General features: G+C 45.0%; 1 protein-coding gene and 1 pseudogene across 1 annotated transcript; both read right to left on the reverse strand.

The window, feature by feature from the left end:
- Nucleotides 1–7,110: 7,110 nt before the first annotated feature.
- Nucleotides 7,111–7,744, reverse strand: LOC126633925 (AUGMIN subunit 7-like; annotated as a pseudogene).
- Nucleotides 7,745–8,419: 675 nt separating this feature from the next.
- Nucleotides 8,420–10,902, reverse strand: LOC126633926 (uncharacterized). Its single transcript, XM_050304450.1, has 5 exons — nt 10,751–10,902; nt 9,487–9,710; nt 9,024–9,328; nt 8,752–8,875; nt 8,420–8,682 (listed from the first exon to the last, which is right to left on the reverse strand). Exons 1-5 carry the CDS (start codon nt 10,900–10,902, stop codon nt 8,420–8,422), a joined length of 1,068 nt encoding a protein of 355 aa, XP_050160407.1.
- Nucleotides 10,903–26,731: the final 15,829 nt, after the last annotated feature.

Genomic DNA, 26,731 nt, shown 5'->3' on the forward strand with positions numbered 1-26,731 from the left:
TGAACGCTAGAATAATAAACATAAGTATTGCGAGGAATAACTTTTTCAATTAATTGACCGGAAAATTGGACAGCAATACCGGAAACCAGCGATAATTGAGGAATGGTCTAAAACAAACAAAAAGTATAAATATGGGGTGAACTATAAGCAAAATGTTTATGTGTAATTATTTAGGGCAAAGAAAATAGAAAATAATGAAGGTGGAATTAAACGATAACTACCCCTGCATACTTTCAAGCTTTTGACAACCTGTGAAGTAAATAGAAAAATAAAGGTATTTGTGCAGAACAAAACGTGCTAACGAGAGAGAAAGATGAAATTAAGACTCTAATAGAAGAGAGTCCAAACTTAATTTATGATATTTCGTTAATACTTTATTAATAACTTTCACCTTTAGCTAATTAGCTTATTGGAGAAAATCATTACATTGGCATTGTCCGTGGAGACAGATAAACTGTCCCGATGTGCATGAAAAATTAAGTTTGTCACAATCATTCTGATTGGAACACTGGAGACCATTTCGATTTGGCTGCAGGAGGCCAGAGTCTTGAACAGTTTTTGAGGATAGTTGGCACGAGCAATGGTTGTCAAAACAAAGCTTTACGAACCCTGAATGACATGGAAACGCTTTGCAGTCGGCATTGGAAGAACAGCGTTGCTCACTGATCCTGGCTGCCGAGAATAATGGTACACCTGAAAAATAGACAGAAACACACTCATAAAATGCTCCATTTAGAGATCTACCTTTACCGTGTAATTATACAAAGCAATAATACTGTTTAGATATACAAAATTAACCTTGTAATCGCCACTTCGAATAAATGTATGCATGAAGATAAATTAGCTAACTAGAGTGAGAAAACTCACAAGATGAAATGACCAGGAGGACGACCGTCATAGCTGCTTGAGATGTAGGCTTCTCCATATTTTTTTGATATTTCTGTAACGCCTGGGATGATTTGATGCTGAATTCAAGGTTTGTTTTAATTTGCACTGTTGTATGTAGTGAGCCCTAGCTTAATGTGGGATCTATTTATAATACAGTTTTAGCGGTGAAGAGGATCTCAAAGTATCTGAGTGATGTAAGTGATTTCCAACTCTAGATTTGCTGTTCAGGAAATTAAAATCGATATTTACAACAATTTTATAGTTTGGAATTAAAAATCCTTAATTTCCATGTTTATTATCGTCAACAAGGAAATGTAGAATCTAAAATGGAAAAAGATTTCAAATTAATTTCGGAGTAATATATTTTTTTTTATCTTAAATTCTATGTAAGTACTAAAGAGGATCTTGTTTGTGGAGGATGTTGGGAAGTTCAATTCACAATGAATTAAATTAGGGAAATTTTATTTAAATTCATCTAACCTATTTCTACACTCAACTTACTCTTTGCATTCATTTGATTTTTAACTAAACTATTAATTACGGGTGGGCAAGGGCCAGGCTGGGCCCAATTTTGAAGGGATCAGGGCGGACCCGGATGCAAAGGAGATGGGTCAGGCCAGGCCGGGGATAGCACATTCTAATATAGGAACCAGACCTAACCTGGCCCGGTTGAAACGGGCCTGTTCAAGCCGGGTCCACAAGTCATTTGTTTTTTTTTTTTTGGTTATATATATATATATATATATATATATATATATATATAAACTAACAATTGCACAGATTCATTGAATCCCAACCCCTCAACTCTTCCGGATCAACCCACTCACGCCGTCGCCGTCCTCTCCTTCGACCCTGAATCCCTCAAGCCCCTGGAGTCCCAATCCCAAGTATTCCGACCCTTCAACTCCTCCAGCCCGTGCCCAGCCCTAAATCAACCCGCTCACACTCTACTTCTACCCAGTCTGCTCTCTCTGACTGGCTCCCTCCCACACATAGATGCTGAGTTGAAAATTCAGTTGCAAAAAATCAAGGACTAATCGTTGAGCAACGAAACCTATCTCTTCGCTCACCTGGACCCGATCGCATGGAGGTGAGAAACGGAGGAGGGACGGTCCACAGGTGGTGATGGTGCTCGCCGGAATGTGCACCACGGTGGTGGAGGTCACGGTGGTGTATGGGTGTATGTGCTTCGGGAAGGAGAGTTGTAGAGATGGGGGTAGAAGAAACAAGGAGAGGAATGTGGGAGAAGTGAAAAGGGAGAAGGTTCGAGAGATTGGGGGTTGGGGAAACACGGGGAAGTGGGGGGGGGGGGGTATGTGTGTGAGATGAAAATATGGAAATCAACGGTGAAAAGTGAGATTTGACAAACATGAAACCCTACCCAATTTTCTCAAGCTAGAAACGGGTCGGGTCGGGGGCCTGCTCCTTCCTATTTTTGAACCCGCCCTGCCCTACCAATTTTGGTTACCCGTCCCACCCCGCCCCGTTTTGTGTTTTGAAAATTTGAACCTACATCGTACCCATCCCGAACCACTAATACCCGCCCCGACCCGCGGGCCCAGGGCTCATTTGCCCACCCCTACTATTAATATCTCTTTAAACCCTAATTTAATACCTAATATACCCCCATAAACCCAATTCAATATGTGGATTTATTTTTACACCCATTTCTTCAACAATTGCTTCATAAGTTAATATCTAAACAGGCTTGATCCTAAAGATAGGCATTCAATGGATCCATCATTCATGTGATTCAGTGGCTCCGAGACCACCTAAAGAGCAAGAAGAACCATGTTGAGATTCTTAATTCTAAACTTCAAGGTTACCTAGACACACAGGTACAATAAATGCTTTAAGCTCTTAGAATCTCACTCATCTGCACCAGCAACCGGGCAGAGGATCGTCCCACAATGAAGGACGTGCTTGCATTGTTGAGAGAAAATCGACAAGATCAGGGCCCGTGAGAAGCGAGGTGCTTAAACCGGCTGCCAACGCCTTGAAGAATTCATCGTCTTATGTGAAGTGAAGTCCAGATATATGTAAAAAAAATTACCCCAAATTTGGATAAAACTTAATAAACACTAAACATTATTAATGATAGTAAATCATATTAGAGTCAAATTGCATTATAATTAAAGTGTGAAATCGTACTGAACTAGTACATGAAATTTTAAGAGAATGTAGGGAGAGAGAACAATATTGTTGTTATGAATAGAACATCGAAAAGATAAAATCAAAACTGGAAAGATGCACGAGATCAAACTGCGAAGTATTGTGATTATCGTGTTGGCAAATTAGGATCACTGCAGTGTACAAGCCCGGTACTACCACACTGATGTCCCCTCGAGCAGTCGACAAAAGAAATTGGGCATCAACCGACATAAATTGAGGTCCATGGGTGTCGAGAAATGCTTCGATGTTTTAATCATTTTCAAGATCCACAATATCATTAGTGGCTACATTCTCTAGCCCTCGAAGTTGCTTAAATTGATCCACTCGCCCCTGGTATTTTGAGTACAAGTTTTTCACTCTAATATCACTACTCGTTATGTAAGGATGAGCTTCTCTAAATATGAGAGGGGATGTGAGGCTTTGAAAGGGTGAGGGTCAAGCCTAAGGATTGGCCTCTCTCAATGAGGAGAGTGATGAGTCATTTTATAGAATAAGGGCTCCTAACTTATTACATATTTGCCCATTCCTTTATTACATAATTACATTTCAGTCCCCTAAGTATTTATACGAGATCTAAATACGGAGGCCCTAAGTATGGTACAAACAGTAGTCCCCCAAGTCTTCAGTCAAAAGAGTCTTTTGGCTGGAGACTTGAAATTCAGTCCATGTGTGGGCCGAAGTAACTAGATGTTGTCTTGAACTGATGCTCGATATGAGGCGGTGCTCAATATGAAATGATGCTCAACTAAAAGTAGCACATGTTGCGAGGTTGCTCTGCTTATGGCTTATGTTACCTCGATTGGCTCGGCTTTGAAGGTGTGGGAGTCCCTTTTATAGAATAAGGGCTCGCTCCTCAATACATAAATGATGAGCTAGAGTTGATGCTCGCGGCGAGGCGGTTGCTCAGTAGGCGGCGATGCCCTCTAATGATGGTGAGGGAGTCCCTTTTATAGAATAAGGGCTCGCTCCTCAATACATAAATGATGGGTTAGGAATGATGCTCATGGCGAGGTAGTTGCTCAGTAGGCGGCGATGCTTTCTAATGATGGTGAGGGAGTCCCTTTTATAAAATAAGGGCTCGCTCCTCAGTACATGAATAATGGGTGCTCTCTAATGAAAGTGAGGGAATCCTTTTTATAGAATAAGGGCTCGCTCCTTAGTACATAAATAATGGGCTAAGTCCCCCAAGTATTTCTCATGAGGCCCAGTTGAGACCCAATATATGGTGTATAGTGTAGTCCCCCAAGTCTTCGGTCAATAGAGTTTGTTGGCTGGAGACTTCAAATTGAATCCATGTATGGGCCAAAGTGGCGGTTGTTCGGATGCGGTATTTGTATACCCTACACTGAAGCTTTGTAGGTGAAGCTTTGCAAGTGAAGCTTTTGAAGCTGGAGCTCTGTAAATGAAGCTTTTGAAGCTAAAGCTTTTGTAAATGAAGCTTTTGAAACTAGAGCTCTGTAAATGAAGATTTTGAAGCTAGAGCTTTTGAAAATGAAGGTTTGGAAGCTGATGGACATGAGTGATGCTCATGGATGTTGACATGAGTGATGCTCATGGATGTTGACATGAGTGATGCTCATGAATGTTAACATGGCTGATGCTCATGAATGTTGCCATGAATGAATGTTTATGTACGATTGACATGAGTGATGCTCATAAATGTTAACATAGGTGATGTTCATGAATGTTGCCATGAATGAATGTTTATGTACGATTGACATGAGTGATGCTCATGAATGTTTATGTATGATTAACATGAGTAATGCTCATGTATAATTTTGAAGTACTGGACGTACTTTTGATCACCTAGTTGGTGATAATAGTGGCAGGTTGCCGAATAATTTTGGAGTACTGGGCGTACTTCTGATCACCTGGTTGGTGATAATAGCGGCAGGTTACCGAATAATTTTGGAGTACTGGGCGTACTTTTGATCACTTAGATGGTGATAATAGCAGCAGGTTGCCGAATAATTTTGGAGTATTGGTTGTACTTTTGATCACCTAGATGGTGATAATAGCGGCAGGTTGCCGAATAATTTTGGAGTACTAGGCGTACTTTTGATCACCTGGTTGGTGGTAATAGCGGCAGGTTGCCGAATAATTTTGGGACCATAGGGCTTGGCTCTTTTGGGCATATAGGCCTTGGTCCTCCATTAACATTCCAACCCATTATTTTGGGCTTGCCCTTTTTTTTATTATTTTTTTTATTTTTTTATTACCCTATGATGGGGTTTATACAGATGTCTCCGACAAATAAATTACATCATTCAAAAATAAAGGTTTCGACACAAAAGCTTCGACAGTTGCAGATCGTTGGTGCGTACTGGGTTGTTGTAGATCTTTTTCCATGTGCGTATTACACCTACTGAATGTTTTACCTTTCCTTTTCTCTTTATTTTTCTTTCTTTTGGCAGATGACAAACAAGGGAATAATGCCATTTCCTTCTTTTTTTTTTTTTTGCTTTTGCTTTTGCTTTTTCTTTTGCTTTCGTTTTCTCTTTTCTTTTCTGCTTTTGTTTCTCCCACTCCATTTCTTTTCCCACCTATATTCCCCATCCCTATCTGATGCAATCCTTTAGGCGTAATTTTTTATAATCTCCAAATCCTTAAAGTAAGATCATCACTGCAGGTAATCATTTTGTCTCTATTTTGTTGTCATGCATGTGCAGACACGCCGAAAGATCAAAGGGAAAGAGCAAATAATAACATCCATCATTGCAGCCACGAATCGTAGTGGGTGAGTTGAGATGAGCGAGTAGGGGCTGAGTTGAGCAGTGGGTCGAGGACGAGTTGGCTGAGTTGAGCAGTGGGTCGAGGACGAGTTGGCTGAGTCGAGCAGTGGGTCGGGGACGAGTTGGCATCCAGAACTGGGGTTGTGAGCTTCAAGTCTTTGCCTCTGTTGCGGCGGGTGAGCTTCTCCTCATCCGGTGCCATACGCACCACCTGACTCCTCCAATGCCGGCGAGAATCAAACCACAGGGCGGAGGAAAGAGACGTCGACCTTGCTGGGGACAAAGAAGATTGCTTTCATCTCCAATTCGACCAGCTGTAACTAGGAGGCTCCAACGTGGGTTGCTTCTCCAATTCCATTCATGTGTGTAACTTTATAGTAATACCAGATGTTTCAAACCCTATTAGCATTAATTTCACGACTTCTCTTCACTTTCTGGTGAATTGAAGGACACATTAAATTCATGCAAACAGGACACTCGAGTAGGTCGTGCACATTACTCTTTGGTGGCATTCTAGAATTTCCAAACAAACCAGGGGCCGCTTTTCTGAATGGAGAAGCCTTTAGATCAGCAGTGGAAGTTGCAACATCAGAATCTGTAAATGCCACACGAGACTCGGCCACGTCCTCAAAGAAGCGACCTCTAGGAGACATGTTTCTTCCTCAAACGTCAATGCCGGTACTCTTAGATTGGGATCAATATCAGTCTTTTTCCCCAATTGTGTCACATTCCACAAGTATCAATTAAAATACCTCCCTTCTTCAAATTTCGAACATATAGCCTCTATCCTGAACACGTAGCCTCTAACCTTCTTTTTTTGGATAAACACCAGGGAGAAGAAAATCACGTCTGACCACTGCTTGCAACGTGATGTCAACCACCGTCATCGGTGTGTTTACGATCCTAAGGGTGGTCGAACTTCATGAGGACCTCGAGGTCAACGAGGCCGAGGGACATGAGGCCGATAGTGAGTCCGGCCATCATGCCGGTGAAGCATACCAAGCCTACGATTATAAGCACGTACAGAAAGAACTTCATCCCGCAGCAGGCCACCACCGCAGCCATCTCCGTCGCTCACTGGCTTGGTTGCTGGAGAGTGGAGACCAAAATTTGAAGCCCACGAGCTTGAACAGCCCCAGTTCACCAGATCCCCATCGCTGTGCGTATTGGATCCACTCCCGGGTCCTTAACCCTGACTCGGCCCGTCTGACTTGCCCTTTTTCCCATCAGAAAATGGAGATCTGAGAGTGAGATGTAGAGAGAGAAAATAGATGGTGGTTGCGGGGGTCGATGACGACGGCGAGGTGGATGGTTCGCTCTAGCTGCTGACTGTTGCTCTGAGCAGGAGAAATTGAGGGACGAGATCACTTTGAGAGAGCTTGCAGACACCATGGATGGCAAAGAAGATGGAGTCTAAGTAAAGGAGTAGAACCTTTGAAGCCAAATCTTCAATTTTCTGTTGAAGACTTAAGAATATCTCTGATTGTTCTAAAAGCTTTTTCTCCAGTTCAGAAACATCAGGCAATGGATATATGGACTGAATCTGAATATCTGCAGGGAATAATTTGCACTCATCGGAGAATATTTGAGCTTGTTTTTTAGCTATGGAATCAATTAGTTGTATGTCCTTTGCTACCTGCTCGTCGGTACTCCATTCTTGATTATAAGCATAAATACTCGCCTCCATAAGATCTACAATTAGATGAAGCATTTCAATGCAAACTTCATAGCTTCCTCGTCCACTGGATTCGAGCGATCTCTTCGTTGGCATTCCCTTGAAGATTTTGTTGAGAGAATGGCGACCTGTCCCCCAACAAGTGGAAGAAGAGCCACTCGAGAAGGGCGTAGGGCTCCATGCCAGCGAAGAGGAAGGACCGAGTAGCCGCAGTGGCTCTAGGATAATTCAGCAGCGCCAACTTGCTCTGTATCTTTTCCATTTGTCTTGCTTCCATTTTTGAACTCCAATACTAAATCAAACACTTGGACTGGGATCCGAAATCGTCACAAAAACTGAAAAATGTTTTGGTGAATTTTCAGGTTTTAGTTGGGGCATTTGAATCAATCAACAATTTGAGATGTCTGCTTTTGATGTTGGCAGAGAGAGTTTTCGTTCTCTTGGGTTTTGCAGATCCACGATGGAGGTGAAAAATTGAGAGAGAACCGACATAACTTTTCGTGTCGATTCCCACATACGACGTCAAATGTTGATGCACAAAACCGAAGGTCTTGGAACAACGTAAATCCGACCATGAATCTGCAAGAAATGTAAATAACACAAGATGTATCGTGGTTCACCCCAATATTTGGGCTACGTCCACACTGATATTGTATTTCTCTGTTTGTGAGAGGATTGAGAGGGAGAGAGAGCTTCCTTATGTGAGGATGAGCTTCTCTGAATACGAGAAGGGATGTGAGGCTTTGAGAGGGTGAGGGTCAGGCCTAAGGATTGGCTTCTCTCATTGAGGAGAGTGAGGAGTCCTTTTATAGAATAAGGGCTCCTCACTTATTACATATTTGCCCCTTCCTTTATTACATAATTACATTTGAGTCTCCCGAGTATTTATACGAGATCTAAATACGTATGCCCTAAGTATGGTACAAACATATGTAAAAAGAAAAAACATATCTTATACCTGGATAAAATGATGATCTTCAATTAGATAACCAATGGCAACCTCACGTAGGTCAGTATCACTTGATTGAGTTGATGACTCTAAAGAGTATGGAAGAAACGTAATGCATTGTGTCATGCTCAAGTGCATTAAAACCACGTTATAACATGTAGCAATTATATGCCCCATATCTGGCATGGTCAACCAACTATACTCTGGTGCAAAACCATCTTCAAAATAATCAAGTGCTCGCTCAATCTTCGCATACCTGTAGCTCCCTACAAAACACTCATGAAAAAGAGAAGGCATTTGACGTAGTTAATGTAGTAAATCTCTTCGTAGCTTACGCCATCCATTATCAATCCCTAACGTCATAGATATGACTTTGTATCCACAGTTTTCATCAGGATTAACATCAGTTTGACCAGTGATATATGTCATGATAGCCTCAGGGAATTCTTCTCTATATATCTATGTCGGCAAGGAATCAATAAATTCAGAAGGTGCATAAATCCAGTATGACATAAAGAAAAAAATGAAAAAAAATGAACGTTAGTTTCTTCAAAGTAATGAAGGAAAGCTTTATTGTATTTCAAGAGAAACTCAAATTTTTACCTACCTTAAACTGTTTACGTTGTGGCAATATATTAGTCTCAAGTGTTTGAATGTCATAACTCAATTGATCAAGGACAATGTCGGCATTCACGATTGGTGATGTGGCAGCAAAATTCATCTTTTGTTTCTTTTTTGGTAGGGTAATGACATTCTCTTTTTGTTTCTTGTTTGATGGCGCTATGAAATTTTCCTTTTGCTTCTTTTTTCTTCGTGAGACAGTGCTAACATTCGCCATTGTACTAGTAACTGGTGTTTGGCAATCAAATCCAGATTCAGATTGGGCAAGTTCAGCCTCTGTAATCTTAAATGCTAATGGGAAACGTCGAGTAAAATTATCGACTTTGCATGGTCGCCCTTTTGTCTTAATCTTTTCTTTTGGAGCATTAAGTGAAGTCGTATTTGAGTTCATTAGCTCTTCAATTTTCATCTCGAGTTCTCTTTTCTTATCATCATCTTGTTTTTCATACCACATATTAAATCTTCTACTCGTGATTTTTCCGGAGGAACTAGTTGTTCACTACTATTTGGCACATTGATAAAATCTAATTTTCTCCAATGCGGATGAAGAGCATCAAGTGGGACCGGCTTACCAAGCCTTCTATACTCTGCAATCTCGTGTGTACACGACAACTTATGAGTTTGGCAAATGGTGCAACCACAAGATACAACAATCACCCTTTCTTTTTCCAACCTGTTATTAAAAGAAATACAATATAATTTAAGTTACCTTGAAATACAATATAGTTTAAATGGCTAAACAATAATAATGTAAATGCAAGGCAAACCTAAACTACCTTTTGGACTCAGAGACAATTAAGTTCAAGGCATGGGTAGAAACAAAACCTAGTAGTCGTTGCAACTCAAGTTTCTTGAATTTGTGTTGAACAAAATATCGACTTTTTTCAAAAAATGTTTTAACCTCTGTATGATGCAACTCCAACAAAGAGTGTATATGTACCTACGACGTCTCAAAGTTAAGTTGACTGGAGCGATGTTGTCCCTTTAACTTTGCATGTGCATTTTCTGCCCTGTTTATAACAATACGTGAGTAAGCATAAACTATATATAGAATTAAAAATACAAAAGCTAAAAAGTTAAAAAGCAGCGTGTTGGGTCACTTGAATAGCATCCTCTGAGTGCGGAATCATTGGTAAGCCCTATTCAAAAGCATTTTTCTACATCTTAATTAGTTAGTCTTCTCTTACTTGAAACAAATCCGTTGGAATAATCTAATAAGTCCAGATTTTCTCAAAGGTCCTTTGCTTTTCCCAATTCTTTTTGTTACGCAAAATTGTACAGGTTCCACGATAATAATTATTGAAAATCTTTCTTAAGAACACAATTATCTATCATACTTTAGCATATTCTAGTATACAACACAACTATGATAATAGTGTTATGAAAAAGTAAGGAGAAATATACATGTTTGAGGTTGTAGTACTAAGATGCATACAATTATCTATCCACGTGCTTATGAACTTATCCTTATATGGAATTAACCAATTGTTTCATATGTACTCAAGACCATCATCATAATTACTGAACTTAGATTCCATTTCTTGCAAAGAACGCTGATACTCCTCTTTTGTTTCCGAACTCACAAGGCAATTCCAATCTCTATTAAATTTATTCCACTACTTGTTTGACTCAAACATTTTCTTGCACTTTGACAACACTTTTTTGTTAATATGCCATCTACACAATAAATGTTGTGCACTAGGAAATACATACTTGATAGAAGTCAGGAGTGCTAAATCTCGATCGGTGGCAATAACCCCAGGAAGACAATAGCCATGAAGCAATGTCTTTAATCTAGTCAAGGCCCAAGTGTAATTGTCTTCTTTCTTAGCCTCCATATACACAAAAGCAACTAAGAATGTCATATTAGTGGATGTCACACCCACAATTTGTAAGAGTGGAAAACAATACATGTTAGTCTTATATGTGCAATCCATGATAAGTACATGTGGGAATGCTCGTAATATCTCAATAGTAATAGGGTGAGCCCAGAAAAGGTCAGTCACAATATCACCACAACTCCTGTGCCACTCAACATACTTGTGTTCTGATAACTTATGAAGTAATTGTTGCATCTGTGTCCTCCCAGCAAATTCTTTCATCCTACTTCAGTGTCTAGCATTATATATTGTCCTTATAGTTGATACATTTAGTGCATCTCTGTCTTTGATAGAGACCAAGATATTTTTGGGCCTCACCAAACTCTTTGACATGTCCACCAATAATTCATTCTCCTCTTTAGAAAGTTGCCCTGCAAAAGAATGTCCTTCAAGATATTATGAAGTAGGATGATTATGCACTCCACATACTACCTTCAATGTCCAATAGTCCTCATCACCAATATTCACACCTTTCAACAAGAATGGACATCCACATTTTTTCGTACCAGAACTCCTAGATTGTTTTTTTGTGTGACCAATCTCATCTGACCTTTGACCATATGCTACAATACACTTGTATGACGAATATATACCGTTTCTTTCACAAACAAGTGTTAGTCGAGGGCGACTCACAATTTTACCTTCACATCCTAAATCAAACCTTTTAATAACAATTACCATATTATTCAGTTTTCCCTGTTCACGAACCCATCTAATCAACGCATCTTTTCCTTTGAATATCTGCACATAACACATATTTTATTTAGAAGTAAAATTCTAAAATTAACTAACAAGTCAACGACACTATAAATATATGATTACCTCATAAGTTGTAAATTGGTCAATATAATCCACTACACATTCTTATCCAACCTTGTTGCCTCGATTAGAATCATCGTCGAATTCTTGTTGCTAAAAAAATAAAGACAAAAATATGATTACGGTAACGAGGAAACATGAATTTGCTTGAGTCTAGATAATGTTCAATATGTATATAGATGCAGAATTTGTGTTTGTTCAATACGTAACGAGGAAACATGATTACGGTAACGAGGAAACACGACACTATAAACATGAATTCGCTTGAGTCTAGATAAAATAACTGGTCTATATTCAATATGTATAGATGCAGAATTTGTGTTTGTGCTGGAGTCTAGATAATCTATATTTTTTGCCTCGATCAGACTGGGCGTTAGCCGAGCAAGATAATGCAAAGGAATCATGGGTTTAGCTTCAGGATGTTTTTCGTTCTATTTGTTGAAAAAAAAAATTACAATAAAGTAACTTCTACACTCTAAAAAATTGAAATCAAACAAACAAAAAAAATCATAAATTGAGTCATACCTTGGTTGGAGGATTCAAAACTGCAAAATCACCATCCATTAATAAAAAAACTTATTTTTCTCTATGAGAGTTATTAGGGTTTTAGCCAGAATGAGCGTAGGATAAACAAAGAGTGATCGTAGGGTTTAATTATAGTGTTTGAGTTTATTGATAAATTTGAGTTTTATTATTAATTTGATTTTGTACTTAATAGTAATTATGCAATAGTGTAAAATAGACAATTAATATTTAAAATTTAAGTTGAGTGTAAAAAGAGATTAAATGAGTTTAAATAAAATTTCTCATTAAATTATTTTTGTTGAATGAAAACATTGTTTGATAGGTTGTGACCATTCATGAATAAATTTATGATTTTTCAGTTAACAAAGATTAATTGAGTTGGCAATCTCGAGTATTTCTTTTCTTTTATAAACAAAATAAAATTATAAAATTCTTGTCAGTGTGTCTATTTCTATTTTTCTTTACGGCTCAAAGTTAACTTAATTTCATGGTTGTTGACCCTAGAAATTACAAAGCCTACGTGGCGCGCAGGCCGAATATATTCTAAGCTAACTACGTCCTTCGGTGATTACGGGGCGTGCCAACTCGTCGGCCGAGGCTCGGCCGAGGAGTAAATTTGATGATGCTGCGTTGGGTCGCGCTACTGACTTCTGCGTCTTGCGATTGCGGCCGAGAAAGGAACGCGTCTCGGCCTCTTGGGTTCTCGAGTCTGAAGACAAGGCTGCTATTTCTTACAAAGTTCACGAACCGAATTCGGCTTGCAATGTGCCGAATGTGATAACTGTAACACCTCACCTCGCCGAGAAGGCTAATGAGATTACCTCGACCAACAAGGATTCGAAAACCCTTCTCGACCGAGACTTGGATAGGCAATCGACCGTTCTCGCCGCAGTGCTGTTGATGCCAACGGAAGATACTGCGAGACCGACCGACTCTACGGTGACAGAGCTATCTACGCCGACTTAAGATATCACCGGTTGCTTCCACAGTGCTGTTGATGCCAACGGAAGATGTGTCAGCGAAAAAGGAAAAGAAAAAGATCTCAAGTTGTGAGAGTTTGCGCAGGGCAATTTTTGTGTTGATTTGCAGGGGCTTTTCCTGATGCACAGCGTCCCCTTTTTATAGTACTGAACCTTGAGTCCGAGTTTAAATCCTACTCGGACTAGGTTTCCCTCTCCGGATCACCTCGACCAGTCCTACATCTACTAGGACTATGAACCTAGTCCTTAGCTAAGCTGGATTAGTTTCCTGGATATCCGATCCCGTCGAGACTCCCCATTGCACTAGGATTCGTCCTAACCGCCCTAGGTTTGGACGCCCACGTGTTGACCGATCCATGGTCCTTCTGCCGCCCGGCCTCCTGGACCGAGAGTGATCCTACCCTCGGCCCAAGCTATTATTTTGGGCCCAAACATTGCCCCCTCGCTTCTGAGGTCCTCGGCCTGAAACCTTCGGCCAAGTTTCGGCCTTGAAGAAGCGAATCTACCACTCAGGATCCTAATACCCGAGTTCCAAGGCGCATTTATTGAGCACGATCGCACGATCTTGATCCTGCTAACCCACTCGCCACGTGGCGCCCTCTAACATGACCAATCCCCCATAATGACGTCTAAGGCGTGCGGCAGCCTGAACCGCCTTGCCATTATGACCACCATCTCAATCCGCGAGCCACTACCTCAGTCCGTGAGCCCACTTGTCATCGTGCGGGCGTCGAACCGTCTTTCGTCATTAATTTCGCAGTCACACGCAATCATGCGCCCCCAAAACCCTAAAACCTTCGGTCTTCTCAACCGCGTTCCCCAAAGGTTCATTATGATCAGTAACTCCTTCGGTCGATTTTGCCCTTTGTTTTGAATTTCGAACGATTGCTCTTCCCCCATAACTCTATAAATACCGAAAATCCCTCATTTGTATTTTTACGCTCTCAAACTTCCTGAAATCCTCTGCCATTGATTTCTAGTGCATTTCTCCTATTCCAAGTCTTCGTCTTTAAATCCCCAACCCAGACAACCCTTCTACTCCGTGCTTCTTTCTCACAATGGCGTCCTTCATCTCCAAGCTTTCCAGGGAATGTGACCAACATCAGAAGATTTTTGATCGGAGCTCTATCAAGACCATCCGGTTTGAAAACGACATGAGCACCCAGTACCAAATCCTGGGTCCTCTCTTCAAGGCTACAATACCGCCGACTATCATCGGCCTTCTGCAGGAGCACTGCCTAACACCCTTGCTTCAAGGGTTTGAATGGCCGCGATGGGATGCGGCTAAACCCCAGGGTTCCTGGCCTTCGACGACCACATCCTGGGCAGCCTGGGTCGTTCGAATGGAATGACTCTTCGGCGAGCAGTGGAAGGCCCTTGGCATCTACGACGCCATCCTCCTTTCGTCTATGGAAATCGTCCCCGACAAGGAGCTTCTCCAAGCCGCTCTGTGCTTCTGGTGCTCGGCCACCAACACAATGGTCCTTCCTCTGGGTCTCATTGGTCCCACCATCCTGGATATCACTGCCATTCTGGGGACTTCGGCGACCGGGATCCCCGTCGACGCGACCCTCTCTGGGCATAGGTCGAATATCAACCTGAAAACGCTCTTCGATCGTCGGGCCTTCGAGACCTTGAACCGTGACGGTCACATCCCGTCGAATGAAGATATTCAGAAGCTCCACAAGAACTTCTGTAATTACAACACCCTTTATCTTCACTTCGCCGGTCGAGGAGAAGAGGATCTGCGAGAAGGAGAGCATGAAGCATTCCTCTTCTACTGGTACAACAAATACATTTGTTGTACCAAGTCAAACAAGTGCTTGGTCGAGAACATGCCGGTAGCCGAAGCCCTGGCTAGTGGTCACGTCTTGGCACTGAGTTCCAACATTCTCGCCCAACTTTTCCGCTGCCTGGCCGAGGCGACCCTCCACAAGGTTGACCCACACCAGAATGGTCCTCTCTGGGTCTTCCAACTCTGGCTGCAGGTATACTTCGCCTCCCTTCGGCCGGCCATAGCTGAATTCTCACCAACAGAGGCGCTTGGACCTCAGCTGGCCTCTCGACCGACACCTCCCCATCAAGCCGAAGAGGTATTTCGGTACCTCTTCGCTCTCGACGACTTCTCCAACGATGAGTTCCTCATATGTCGTCGTCGGGACTATCCTTCCTCCATCAGGCTGCCTACCTCCCCATGGAGCGCGGAGGAGGACGCCGATCTTCGTCAGACCTGGGGGTCATTTGTGCTTACTCGCGACCTCCCTCTCGGCTGTGATGGGAAACGGTCAGGTTGGGAAGTATATCATCCGAACTTCCTTGCCCGACAGCTCGGCTACCTTCAGGGCTACCCTATCCCCCTTCTCTCCTCCCGAACGGTCCTAAGCCGTGGACGCGAGCCTCGTTCCTTTGAGAAGGAGTGTAGAACCACCGTGAGGGAGTTCCAAGAGCGCTGCCAAAAATTCCGCCTTCGACCAGCCACCCCGGAAACCCATTGCACCGACACCTTTGGTGAGTGGTGGGAGAAATACACCCAGGAATTTCTTGGTGTGCCGGTCGAAGATGTGTTTAGCAGACTCTTCGGTGACCGGCCTAAGAAGGCCTCGGCCCCCCATCCTCAAGGTATCTGTTCCATCTTTTTTCCTTTCCATCAACCTTGCATATTGATTTGCCTTGCTGAATTGTCTTTATCTTTTTAGGTAGTCGGCCTTTGAGAAAGACGGAGGCAGTTGCCGCTGCCACGGCCGGGAAAAAATCGGTCGTGGCACTAAAGGACAAACCCGTTGGTAGGGCCGCACTGGACAAACCCGCTAGTAGGGCCGGGCCGCACTGGACAAACCCGCTGGTAGGGCCGTGCTGATCAAACGGCCTCGCCAAGAGGTCGAGCCGGCTGTCGAGCCTTCCCCGCCTGCCAAGCGGGTCAAACAAATGGCGAAGAAAGGTGCACGGGAGATCCACGTTATCTCCAGTCACACGACGACTCCCAGTGCTTCCCTTTCTCCCGCCGCCGGCCATTCTGTGGTCGAGAAACAACCGGCTTCGGCCGCAGAGACGGCCCCAGCGCGACCTGCCTCTGTGGCCGGCGAATCAGTTGTCCCTCCCTCTGTCGAGAAGGCACCTGTCTCACAACAGGTGGCTTCTACGACCGAAGGAACCTCTCCCAAGAATCCAAAGCCCCCGGTCTTCGTGTTGGAAGAGAGTGAGGGGAGCGACGAGGTCCCGCTGGCGCATCGTCCTCATACTCGTCGACAACCTCCTCCAGTACCAGAGATGGCGGTCCAAACCGGCCCTTCTTCGGCTAATCATGGCAAGCGCACGGTCGAAGAACCGACCCCGGTGGCCGAACCTCTCGTTCCTTCTCAGGACCAGGGCGTCCCTGCCACCTCTGAAGCAGCTACGCCAGTCGGCCTATCGGCAGCCGACCATGGCAAACGGCTGCTCGAGGAACCCGAGGCCACGGCGGAATCGCCGGTCCATCCTCAAGACCAAGGCTTCCACATTCCTCCACAGGAAGTCACCTCGGCTTTTGTAAGTACCTTCAATTGTCTCCTCCTGATTGCTTTTCTGCTTTAGAATTCTAAACAAGGAAAATACTAAATGTCAGGTGCCTGTACATTCTTTTCACCGTCAATTCTATGCGCCGAAGGGCGTTATCTATATTTCCTAGCCGCCTCAGTGGCCATCAAACGTAGATAACCTCCATCGGCCGCGTGAAGTGAGAAGCAATTTGAGACACTAGGCTCGGCCATTGAGTTCTTTAGGTTCGAGCAACGATCCTGGAGACATGGCCGAGGTCTCCTCTCGGCAGGTTAAAAACGAAACTTTCTTGCTACTCCTGTCATGACTTCTTTCAAACTCAACCCAATTTGTATGTGCAGGCTTCGTGGGAGGTCGAATTCAAAGCCCTCCTCTCCAGTACTACTGCAGAGTCTGGTCCTTCGGCCGCTACGGCCGAAGCTGCCGATCCAAGCGCCCTAACCCAGTTGCAAGAAGTCTTGTCGCTCTCGTCATCGCAAGTACTTGAGCGCAACGGTCTTGATCTGCTCGGCGTGTGTCTGAACGACCTTGGAGCCGACGGTCGCCTGAGCGAAGATGCCATTGTTCGGGCATCGTCTGCCTTGGAGCGCGTTCGGGAGACATTTAGTATCTTCCAGACTGCTCTGAAGGCCGAACAGGACCTGCAAGCCGCCACGGCCGTTCAAGACACCCTCCGTCCAAAGATTGACGATCTACGGGCAAAAGGAGAAGCGTTAGCCGAGCTCGACCGTCAGATGGCCGAACTAGCAAAACGCCGGTCGGCCATTGCTTCTGATCTTGCGAGGGACTTCGAGTCAGGCAGGAAGGATCGCCTAACTGAGTATGCGGCGGCCAAAAAACGGGTCGAGCGGCTGAAGCTGGACAAAAAGAATCGGCAAGCCGAAGTCCTCATGGCCGACGTGCGGTGATTGGAGTTGAAGGCTCTGCTCAGCACTCTTCTTCCCTCTTCTCCTTAGATGTATCTGAATGTAAACCAACCGACCTACTTATTTTGTATATACTTATCAATTTTAATGGACTGGTTTACTATTCCTGCATTTCCCATGTGACCGGATAATATTTCTTCAAAAACTTCCCATTAATCGGTAATCTGTGGACCGCACCGGTTCGGTCTTTAAGATGATACGCCCCTTTTCCGTATACTTTATGCACAATAAACGGCCCTTCCCAATTCGGCGACCACTTGCCGAACCTAGGATCTTTTAATCCAATGGGCAACACCGTTTGCCACACCAATTCACCCTCGCCGAACGTTTTCTGTCGCACCTTCTGATTATAGGCTCGCTCGGCAATCTGTTTTTGTGCCACTAGTAAGTTATAAGCGTCAAGTCGTGCCTCTTCCAAATCTTCCAGTCCCTGTCTCATGGACTGATTATATTCGGCGCTAAACAAACTACTTTGTTCAATTAATCGCAACGAATTTATGCTCAACTCGACTGGTAGCACCGCATCGTGTCCGTAGGTTAATGCGTATGGGGTCGTTACAGTTGCCGATCGGGGCGACGTTCGGTATGCCCATAATGCCTCGTTCAACTTCAAATGCCACATGCCAGGCCTTTCTTTTATTATTTTTTCGAGGATACCGATCAACGCTTTATTACTTGCCTCGGCCTGCCCATTCGCCTGTGGATAATACGGTGTGGACTGTTCCAGCCGAATTTTCAAATTGGCCGTGTATTCCTTAAACCTTTCGGCTGTGAAGATTGTTCCATTGTCGGTTATGATCGTTTCTGGCACACCGAACCGGGTCACAATGTGTTCTTCCACGAAATCGCAAACTTCTTTAGATTTTAACTCGGCATATGATTTTGCTTCGACCCACTTAGTAAAGTAATCAGTTGCGACTATTATCCAGGCATGCTTAGCAGCTCCAGAAGTCGGCGTGATTTTGCCGATTACGTCCATGGCCCATCCTCTAAACGGCCACGGCTTAATGACCGAATGTAGCGATTCGGCCGGGACCCTTTGTATAGGTCCATGGATTTGGCACTGTACGCATCCTCGTGCAAACTCGATACAATCTTTCAGTATTCTTGGCCAAAAATAACCGTGTCGTCGGAGTAGCCATCGCATTTTCCGTCCAGACTGGTGAGCTCCGCATACCCCTTCATGAACCTCTGCGATCGCTCGAGCACTCTCTTGGGGGCCGAGGCATAGCAATAACAAACCATCTTCGCCCTTTCGGTACAACTCGTTCTGGTACGTGACATAGTTCGTGGCGTGAGCCCGTGTCCTACGACTATGTTTCCCGTTAGGATTGTCAAGGTACTGCATAATGGGCTTTCTCCAATCATCTGGTACTGCCTCGGCCGCGCAAATTTCTATAGAGTCCTGCCGATCTAACAACGAAGGCAGGGACATGACCCTGGTGCGTATCACATTGTCTCGACGGAGGATTTGCTGATCAACCAAGGCCGGGTATAATTGTCGTAATATTGGTACCTCCCGGCCTAGCTTGCCCCCCAGGAGTTGTGCACCGGAGGCGATTTGAGCCAACTCGTCTGCGTCGGTATTATGAACCCGAGAAACATGCTCGAATGTAATACCGTCAAAGGACTCGGCCAAATAGCTGGCGACCATGTGGTAAGGCGCCAGAGTACAACTCATGCAGCGAAAAGACCCATTAAGTTGGTTAATCACTAGTTCAGAATCCCCGAGGACGAGGACACGAGTGGCATGTAGGTCAAGAAGGAGGCCAAGACCAATGACAAGAGCCTCATATTCAGCCTGATTATTGGTGCAGTCGAAATCCAATCTGAGCGAAAAATACCAACGATCGTTGTGAGGAGATTGAATGACGATGCCTGCGCCGGCCGAGGACGAAGTACTGGAACCATCGAAATACATCGTCCAATAGTTGTCGCGGGTCACCACCATGCCGATTTCGACGTCAGCACTCCCAAAACCGTAAGGCGAAGGGTGCTGGGCAAGGAAATCGGCCAACGCCTGTCCCTTCACAGTTTTTTACGGCACGTATTGCAAACTGAACTCGGACAACGCCATCGTCCATTTCCCAATTCGGCCCTTCACAATTGGCCGGGTAAGCATGTACCGGATAACGTCGGTCTGGGCAATGACTTGGGTGACCGACGGGAGCATGTAGTGCCGAAGCTTGGATGCAGCGAAGAACACGGCGAGACAGAGCTTCTCAACGGCGGAATAATTGATCTCCGGATGACTCAGATTACGGCTGAGGTAAAAGATAGCTTGTTCCCGTCCGGCATCGTTGTCTTGCGCGAGGAGGCAACCGATAGACTCCTCGGCCGTCGAAATGTATAGCTTGAGAGGCTTACCGCGCTGAGGAGGGACCAGGACAGGTGGATTTGTGAGAGAAACCTTGATCTGTGTAAACGCCGCCTGATGCTCCTTATTCCACACGAACTTATCTGAGTCCTTGAGTTTCAAAAGTGTGGAAAACGCTTTCATCTTACCTGCCAAATTAGCAATAAATCGGCGTAAAAAATTGATCTAGCCGAGTAAGGATTGTAATTGTTTCTTCGTTGTTGGGGGTGGAGCAGTGATGATGGCGCGAGCCTTATTCTCATCGACTTCAATCCCACGATGATGTACGAGAAAACCAAGAAAATTCCCGGCCGATACACCGAAGGCACACTTGGCAGGATTCATCTTGAGGTTGTGCTGACGCATGCGGAGGAAAGCCTGTCAGAGATCGTCCAGATGTGTCTGTCGGCGTTTAGATTTGACGACAACATCGTCGATATAAACTTCGACGATGGTGCCAATTAAATCATGGAAGATGGTGTTCATCGCCCGTTGGTACGTGGCGCCGGCATTCTTGAGGCCGAATGGCATGACAACCCATTCGTAAGTGCCGAGTGCCCCCGGGCAACGGAAAGCAGTTTTGTGCACATCGGCTTCGGCAATAAATATTTGGTTGTATCCGGCATGTCCATCCATAAAGGATAAGATCGCATGATTCACCGCGACATCGATTAACAGATCTGAAATCGGCATGGTATACTCATCTTTGGGCGTTGCCAGATTCAGATTTCGAAAATCGGTGCAGATGCGCAGTGCACCGCTTTTCTTTAATACAGGAACATTATTCGCCAACCACTCGACATATCGAGCTGTCCGAATGAACCCGGCTTTCAAAAGCCGAACTAGTTCGTCCTTGACACTGAGTTGTACTTCGGTCGAGAATCGACGAGGTGGCTGACGGAAAGGCTTGAATCCGGGTTTAATACGTAATTCATGCTCGACTAAAGCACGATCTAAGCCGGGCATTTCATGATAACTCCAAGCAAAACAATCTTTGAATTCCGTAAGCAAGGCCCGCAACTCGTCCTTCATTTGTTGAGGAAGCAACGCACTAATAAACAAAAGCCGTGGGTCATCGGCCGTCCCAACATTAATCTCTTCCAAAGGGTCCTTAACAAGGGGCCGATGATCTTCGAGTTCGGCCGGGGCGGCTCGAATTTTATCAAAGGATAATGCAGGCCCATTATCTCCCTCAGCAAGGAACTCGATGAGGTTGACGCCTGAATTTGGTTGTTTAGATATCGTATACCAATGGGCCAGCAGTCGTTCCATAGTAGATGAAACCGCGGCCCTGCGTGCTTCCCGATCGGTGTCAAACATCGGCTTCGGGGAGAAAGTTAGCTAATCCGAGTCTTGCCGAATCCTGCTGGACAGTCTCGGCACCAACCTCGATAGCTTTCTGAACGGAAATCCGAGTCGGCCGTCCCTCTTCATTGAAGCCTTGCAACGTAATATAGCCGACGTGATCGTCATAATACCGTGCTTGAATCATGTTGGCTTCGAAGGGCTGGCTATCGGCCGGATGAACAGTGACCGATTTGCCGTCCCAAAAGACAAGCACTTGGTACAATGAGGAAGGAATACAACTGGTTTGATGAATCCAATCTCGGCCGAGCAGTGCATTATACTCGATTTTGGAATCAACCACGAAAAAGGCGGTCATATGGGTGCGACCGGCAATATTCACAGTTAACGGAAGCACACATTTGGTGTGGGACTTATCGCCGACGAAACTACTCATTGTGATCCCTGACGGAATAAGCTCGTCATTTGAACGGCGTAAGGCCTTCATGATGTTCAGGGGCATGATATTGACAGTAGCTCCACAATCGACAAAAACTTTAGAAACCGGATATCCCTCGATGTGTGCCGTTACATACAATGGCTTTAAATGGTGAAGCTTGGCCGATGATAAACGAGGGAACAATTCGGCCAAAGCGGCCTTTAGACTATCATCTTTTGCTGTTGACTCGCCTTCAGCAATCGATACAAAATCAACATGGCCAGGTTCCTCGACAACCACATCTCCATCGAGGAAATTTGGTTGAGCCGTGCTTGATTGAAAATCGGCAGGTAACACATGGACCATACTAATTTCCATATTATCCAGGACTAACGGGCCCATCTGGTCGAGACCCTCCTCGTTCGGTTGGTCAGCGACTACGGACTCAGTTGTCGTCAGAGTCGGACAACGAGATTCTTCCGTCCTTTCAATAATGTCACTCGGCGGAGCTGCTTCGGCCACTTGTTGGTTCTGCGTGACCGCCTCAGGTAAGGTCGAGATTGACAATGAACTTGGGGTCAAGACCTGAACCTGCTCCTGGTAGTGTAGCCGAGCATCCCTAGTGTCGAGATAAGCATCCAGACGGGCAATACGGGCGATTTCATCGGTCGTAAGGCCGAAGAGAGAAACCGCTGAAAATACTTCAAAGTGATACCGTAAATACTGAAGGTCCTCCAGCGAGAAAGGAAGGTCAGCGACATCGATATCGGTATACGGGTCAACTTCAAATCCAAAGACACGAGCTTCTCGTATGTGCTGGAACCTTGCTTTCAATCCTGGATCTGAGGTCTTCTGGATGATCCGCTCAGCATCCGGACAAGTCAAGACAAGATCAATAGTGTCCTGACATGCCTTCGGCAAACCATACAAATCGTTGGCCGAATGTTTCTTATGAAATTCTCGCATATACTCCAAAGACTCCCCAAGGAACGGGGGGTGCAAATTCCGTCGAATTTTGACCAAAGGCTCTTGTATAACTAGTGGGGATAATTTGCTTTCGGCCTCTTGCCTGAAATGTTCAAAACGTGCCTTCATTTCCCCTGGTCGAATGAGAAGTTTGATCCGCTTATCAGCTTCTTCAAACATGGTCTCGACGTCTTGATCGACCAGCCGTTTCCCCTGAGCCAACTCTGTCATAATTGGTGGAGGTGGTCGCTCCTCATTAGTGGCAACTGTATCCTTCGGTCGCCACTTAGGGTCCGAAGTTTCTTGGGCTGCTTGTCGGCGAGCCATGCAATCTATCCATTGATGCCGGCGTTTCTGAGATTTGGACAACGCGGTGTAAACGCCCTTCGAAGAATGGTATGTATACCAACGTTGATCTCTAGGCTCGGGAGGCTTGAAGGTCTTTTGACTCCGTGATGATCCTGAACTGCTAGAATTACGCTTATAGTAATCATCGTCATAAAATGAAGCATCAAAATCAAGGCGCCGCCTGACCGGGGGTGTATCTTCCATCCGTACTTTAGGACCGAGCCTCTCAAAAACCCCGTGATGGTGGCCTTCATTGGCTACCTTTTGCCGAGTTGCGGCCACAGGCTCCGAAGAAGGCTTCTCCTCTGATTCACTGTCGACCTTCGCTCTACATTTCCTGCACAAAACCGCCGTCCCACTATCTTCATCAGTACTATAATCCATCATAGATTTGACAATAGCGGGCCCCGTTAAAGCCGTAGGTGGTTTATTTGAACGAAAATCGGCCATGAACCGTGGCCGAACATTCTGATTCCGCGGGCGTTGTGTCTCAACCACTTTAGCCTTGCCTTTCCCTTTGTCCTTGGGTAGGTACGCGTCGACCATGTTTACTGTTGCCGTGGGGAATGGATCAGTATCCACACTCATCTTTTTTTCGGGGAATTTCAGTTTGCCATTATCAATCCAGTTTTGAACGTTGTCGCGAAATACGACACAATTGTTTGTCGTATGTTTGCTTGAATTGTGGTATTTGCAATACACCTTCCCTTTAAGCTCTTCGGCCTTAGGAATGTTGTGACCAGGCCGAAGCTTGATAATTCTTGCGGATAACAGTTGGTCGAAGATTGCGTCAGCCTTGGTAATATCAAAAGTGTAGACCTTTGATGGTTTCAACACTCCTTCAGCGGCCGAGCGACTTTTGACTTCTCTAGAATCAACCTGAGTTAATGCCTTGCAAACGTATGGCTTATCTATCACTATCTCGGCCGCATCCACACTGACGCATTCATCCTCGGTTGACGCATAGCTGACAGTAGGATTTTTGTACAACGTCCCCCGAGATGGCGTTTTCGAAACCTTCTCCTCACGGAGCAAGTAGTCGTACTGTTCAACATGCTGGGCTAATTCATACATGTCCCGAAAGTTTGCCCCCAGGAATTTCTTTTTGTATTCGACGTCGAGGCCGTTCAAAGCAAGCCTGACAAATTCGACTTCGGGTAAGGGCACTCGGCACCAATTCCGGGCCGATTTGAACCTAGTGAGATAGTACATTGGTGATTCATCAGATGCCTGAGCCATCCTTGCTAATGAAGAAACTGACATCTCCATCCCTGGTCGATAAAACTGCTCATGGAACTTCTCGACCAACTCTTTCCAGTTCTGGACGGAATTGGGGGGTAGATTAATGTACCAAGCAAATGCCGAGCCGGTCAATGAGAAGTTGAATAGCCGTAACTTATGAAAGTCGCTATTGACATCTCCGCATTGCGCAGTGAAACGAGCCACGTGCTCCAACGAAGATAAAGACGATTCACCGGTAAAAAGACTAAAATCTGGGATCTTGAAACCCTTCGGGTACCCAAACGATTCCACGTAAGCTGGGTACGGATGAATAAACTTAGGAAACTTCGGCCCTTTCTTCATGGCCGAGTCAATCATCCGCTGAACTTCGGTCATATCAACAGGTGTTGCTTCGACCCTCTGGTCGGTCCGTCTGACCTACTATTCGACCCTCCTCCTTTCTCCAAGTTAATTGGTTTGAGCAGGGTAGGAATAGGCTCGGCCGGTACAATCGGTGCCGGGTTATTTCCTGGTAAACAAGGTTGGCGAAGATCAAAAGGCCTGCTGCCACCAACTTGACTAACCAGCATTTCGAGCAGCTTGGTTTGCCGATCATTGGCACTGAGTATCGCGTCATGCAGCTTGTCAATGCCTCGACTGAACGTCTGCTCGACTGACCGAGACTGCTCGTCCAGTCGCTTTCGGAGAAACGACCTCGTTGGTGGGTCTGATCCTTCACCACCATCCTCGTCACACTCCTCTATTATCCCTTCATTGAGAACGCATGTGTTTCTGTTAGGGATCTCTAAACCACGGAGTTGACCGCCGAGATTAACTTCTCTCTCTCGCCGAGTCGCGCTCGTGGACTCAGGTGTACCAACGCTAAGGGGATTCTGCGCCTGTGGCACACTCTGTCCTATGCTCTGACTCGGTAAATCGGCTGTCGACTTTCCCATAGCTGTTTTCTTTTTTACCGATCGTGTTTCAATTGGCATGAACTTCGTAGTTTAGCACTGGGTCCCACTGGGCGTGCCAAAATGTTGACCTTAGAAATTACAAAGCCTACGTGGCGCGCAGGCCGAATATATTCTAAGCTAACTACGTCCTTCGGTGATTGCGGGGCGTGCCAACTCGTTGGCCGAGGCTCGGCCGAGGAGTAAATTTGATGATGCTGCGTTGGGTCGCACTACTGACTTCTGCGTCTTGCGATTGCGGCCGAGAAAGGAACGCGTCTCGGCCTCTTGGGTTCTCGAGCCTGAAGACAAGGCTGCTATTTCTTACAAAGTTCACGAACCGAATTCGGCTTGCAATGTGCCGAATGTGATAACTGTAACACCTCACCTCGCCGAGAAGGCTAATGAGATGACCTCGACCAACAAGGATTCGAAAACCCTTCTCGACCGAGACTTGGATAGGCAATCGACCGTTCTCGCCGCAGTGCTGTTGATGCCAACGGAAGATACTGCGAGACCGACCGACTCTACGGTGACAGAGCTATCTATGCCGACTTAAGATATCACCGGTTGCTTCCACAGTGCTGTTGATGCCAACGGAAGATGTGTCAGCAAAAAAGGAAAAGAAAAAGATCTCAAGTTGTGAGAGTTTGCGCAGGGCAATTTTTGTGTTGATTTGCAGGGGCTTTTCCTGATGCACAGCGTCCCCTTTTTATAGTACTGAACCTTGAGTCCGAGTTTAAATCCTACTCGGACTAGGTTTCCCTCTCCGGATCACCTCGACCAGTCCTACATCTACTAGGACTATGAACCTAGTCCTTAGCTAAGCTAGATTAGTTTCCTGGATATCCGATCCCGTCGAGACTCCCCATTGCACTAGGATTCGTCCTAACCGCCCTAGGTTTGGACGCCCACGTGTTGACCGATCCATGGTCCTTCTGCCGCCCGGCCTCCTGGACCGAGAGTGATCCTACCCTCGGCCCAAGCTATTATTTTGGGCCCAAACAATGGTGCAGTGCACATTTTCTTGATTGAAAATTCCAATCGATGAAGTGGATGTGAGTACAAAAGTGAGATTTTGGATTTGATCAGGGTCAATCCTAAGTTTTTTGTGCTCGGAGAGAAAGCTTAAAATGTGTTTTTTTTTTCAATACACGAATATATATTAAAAAGAAATATTTAAAGAGGTATAGTACCCAGTGAAAGCTCGGAGCCTAAACCCTCACACCTATATTATATTACTTGAAGAAAAACATACAACATGAGGTCATAGTACCTAAACCCGGATGATAAAAAACAAATCATATTCAACCACTCCAAGCAAAACTCCTTCTTGAAATTTCAACCTTTAAGAAATCGTCTTCTTGCAATTTTTGAAGCAAATCATCAATTATATCATCATAATCCAAGTCTTCAACCTCATCATTTTCAATGCATAAGATTGTTATTCATTTACCCTATCT

Source organism: Malus sylvestris, chromosome 9 (assembly GCF_916048215.2).
Source record: "Malus sylvestris chromosome 9, drMalSylv7.2, whole genome shotgun sequence".
Taxonomy (NCBI): Eukaryota; Viridiplantae; Streptophyta; class Magnoliopsida; order Rosales; family Rosaceae; genus Malus; species Malus sylvestris.

What these genes read in the sequence shown, in the direction of transcription:
- LOC126633926 (XM_050304450.1), bottom strand. Translation starts at nt 10,902, where the DNA reads ATGACATTCTTAGTTGCTTTTGTGTATATGGAGGCTAAGAAAGAAGAC. An exon ending in GCACTCCTGACTTCTATCAA is followed by an intron (nt 9,711 to 10,750) that starts GTATGTATTTCC and finishes TTTTAATAACAG; the next exon opens with GTTGGAAAAAGAAAGGGTGA. An exon ending in AGGGATTGATAATGGATGGC is followed by an intron (nt 8,683 to 8,751) that starts GTAAGCTACGAA and finishes AGTGTTTTGTAG; the next exon opens with GGAGCTACAGGTATGCGAAG.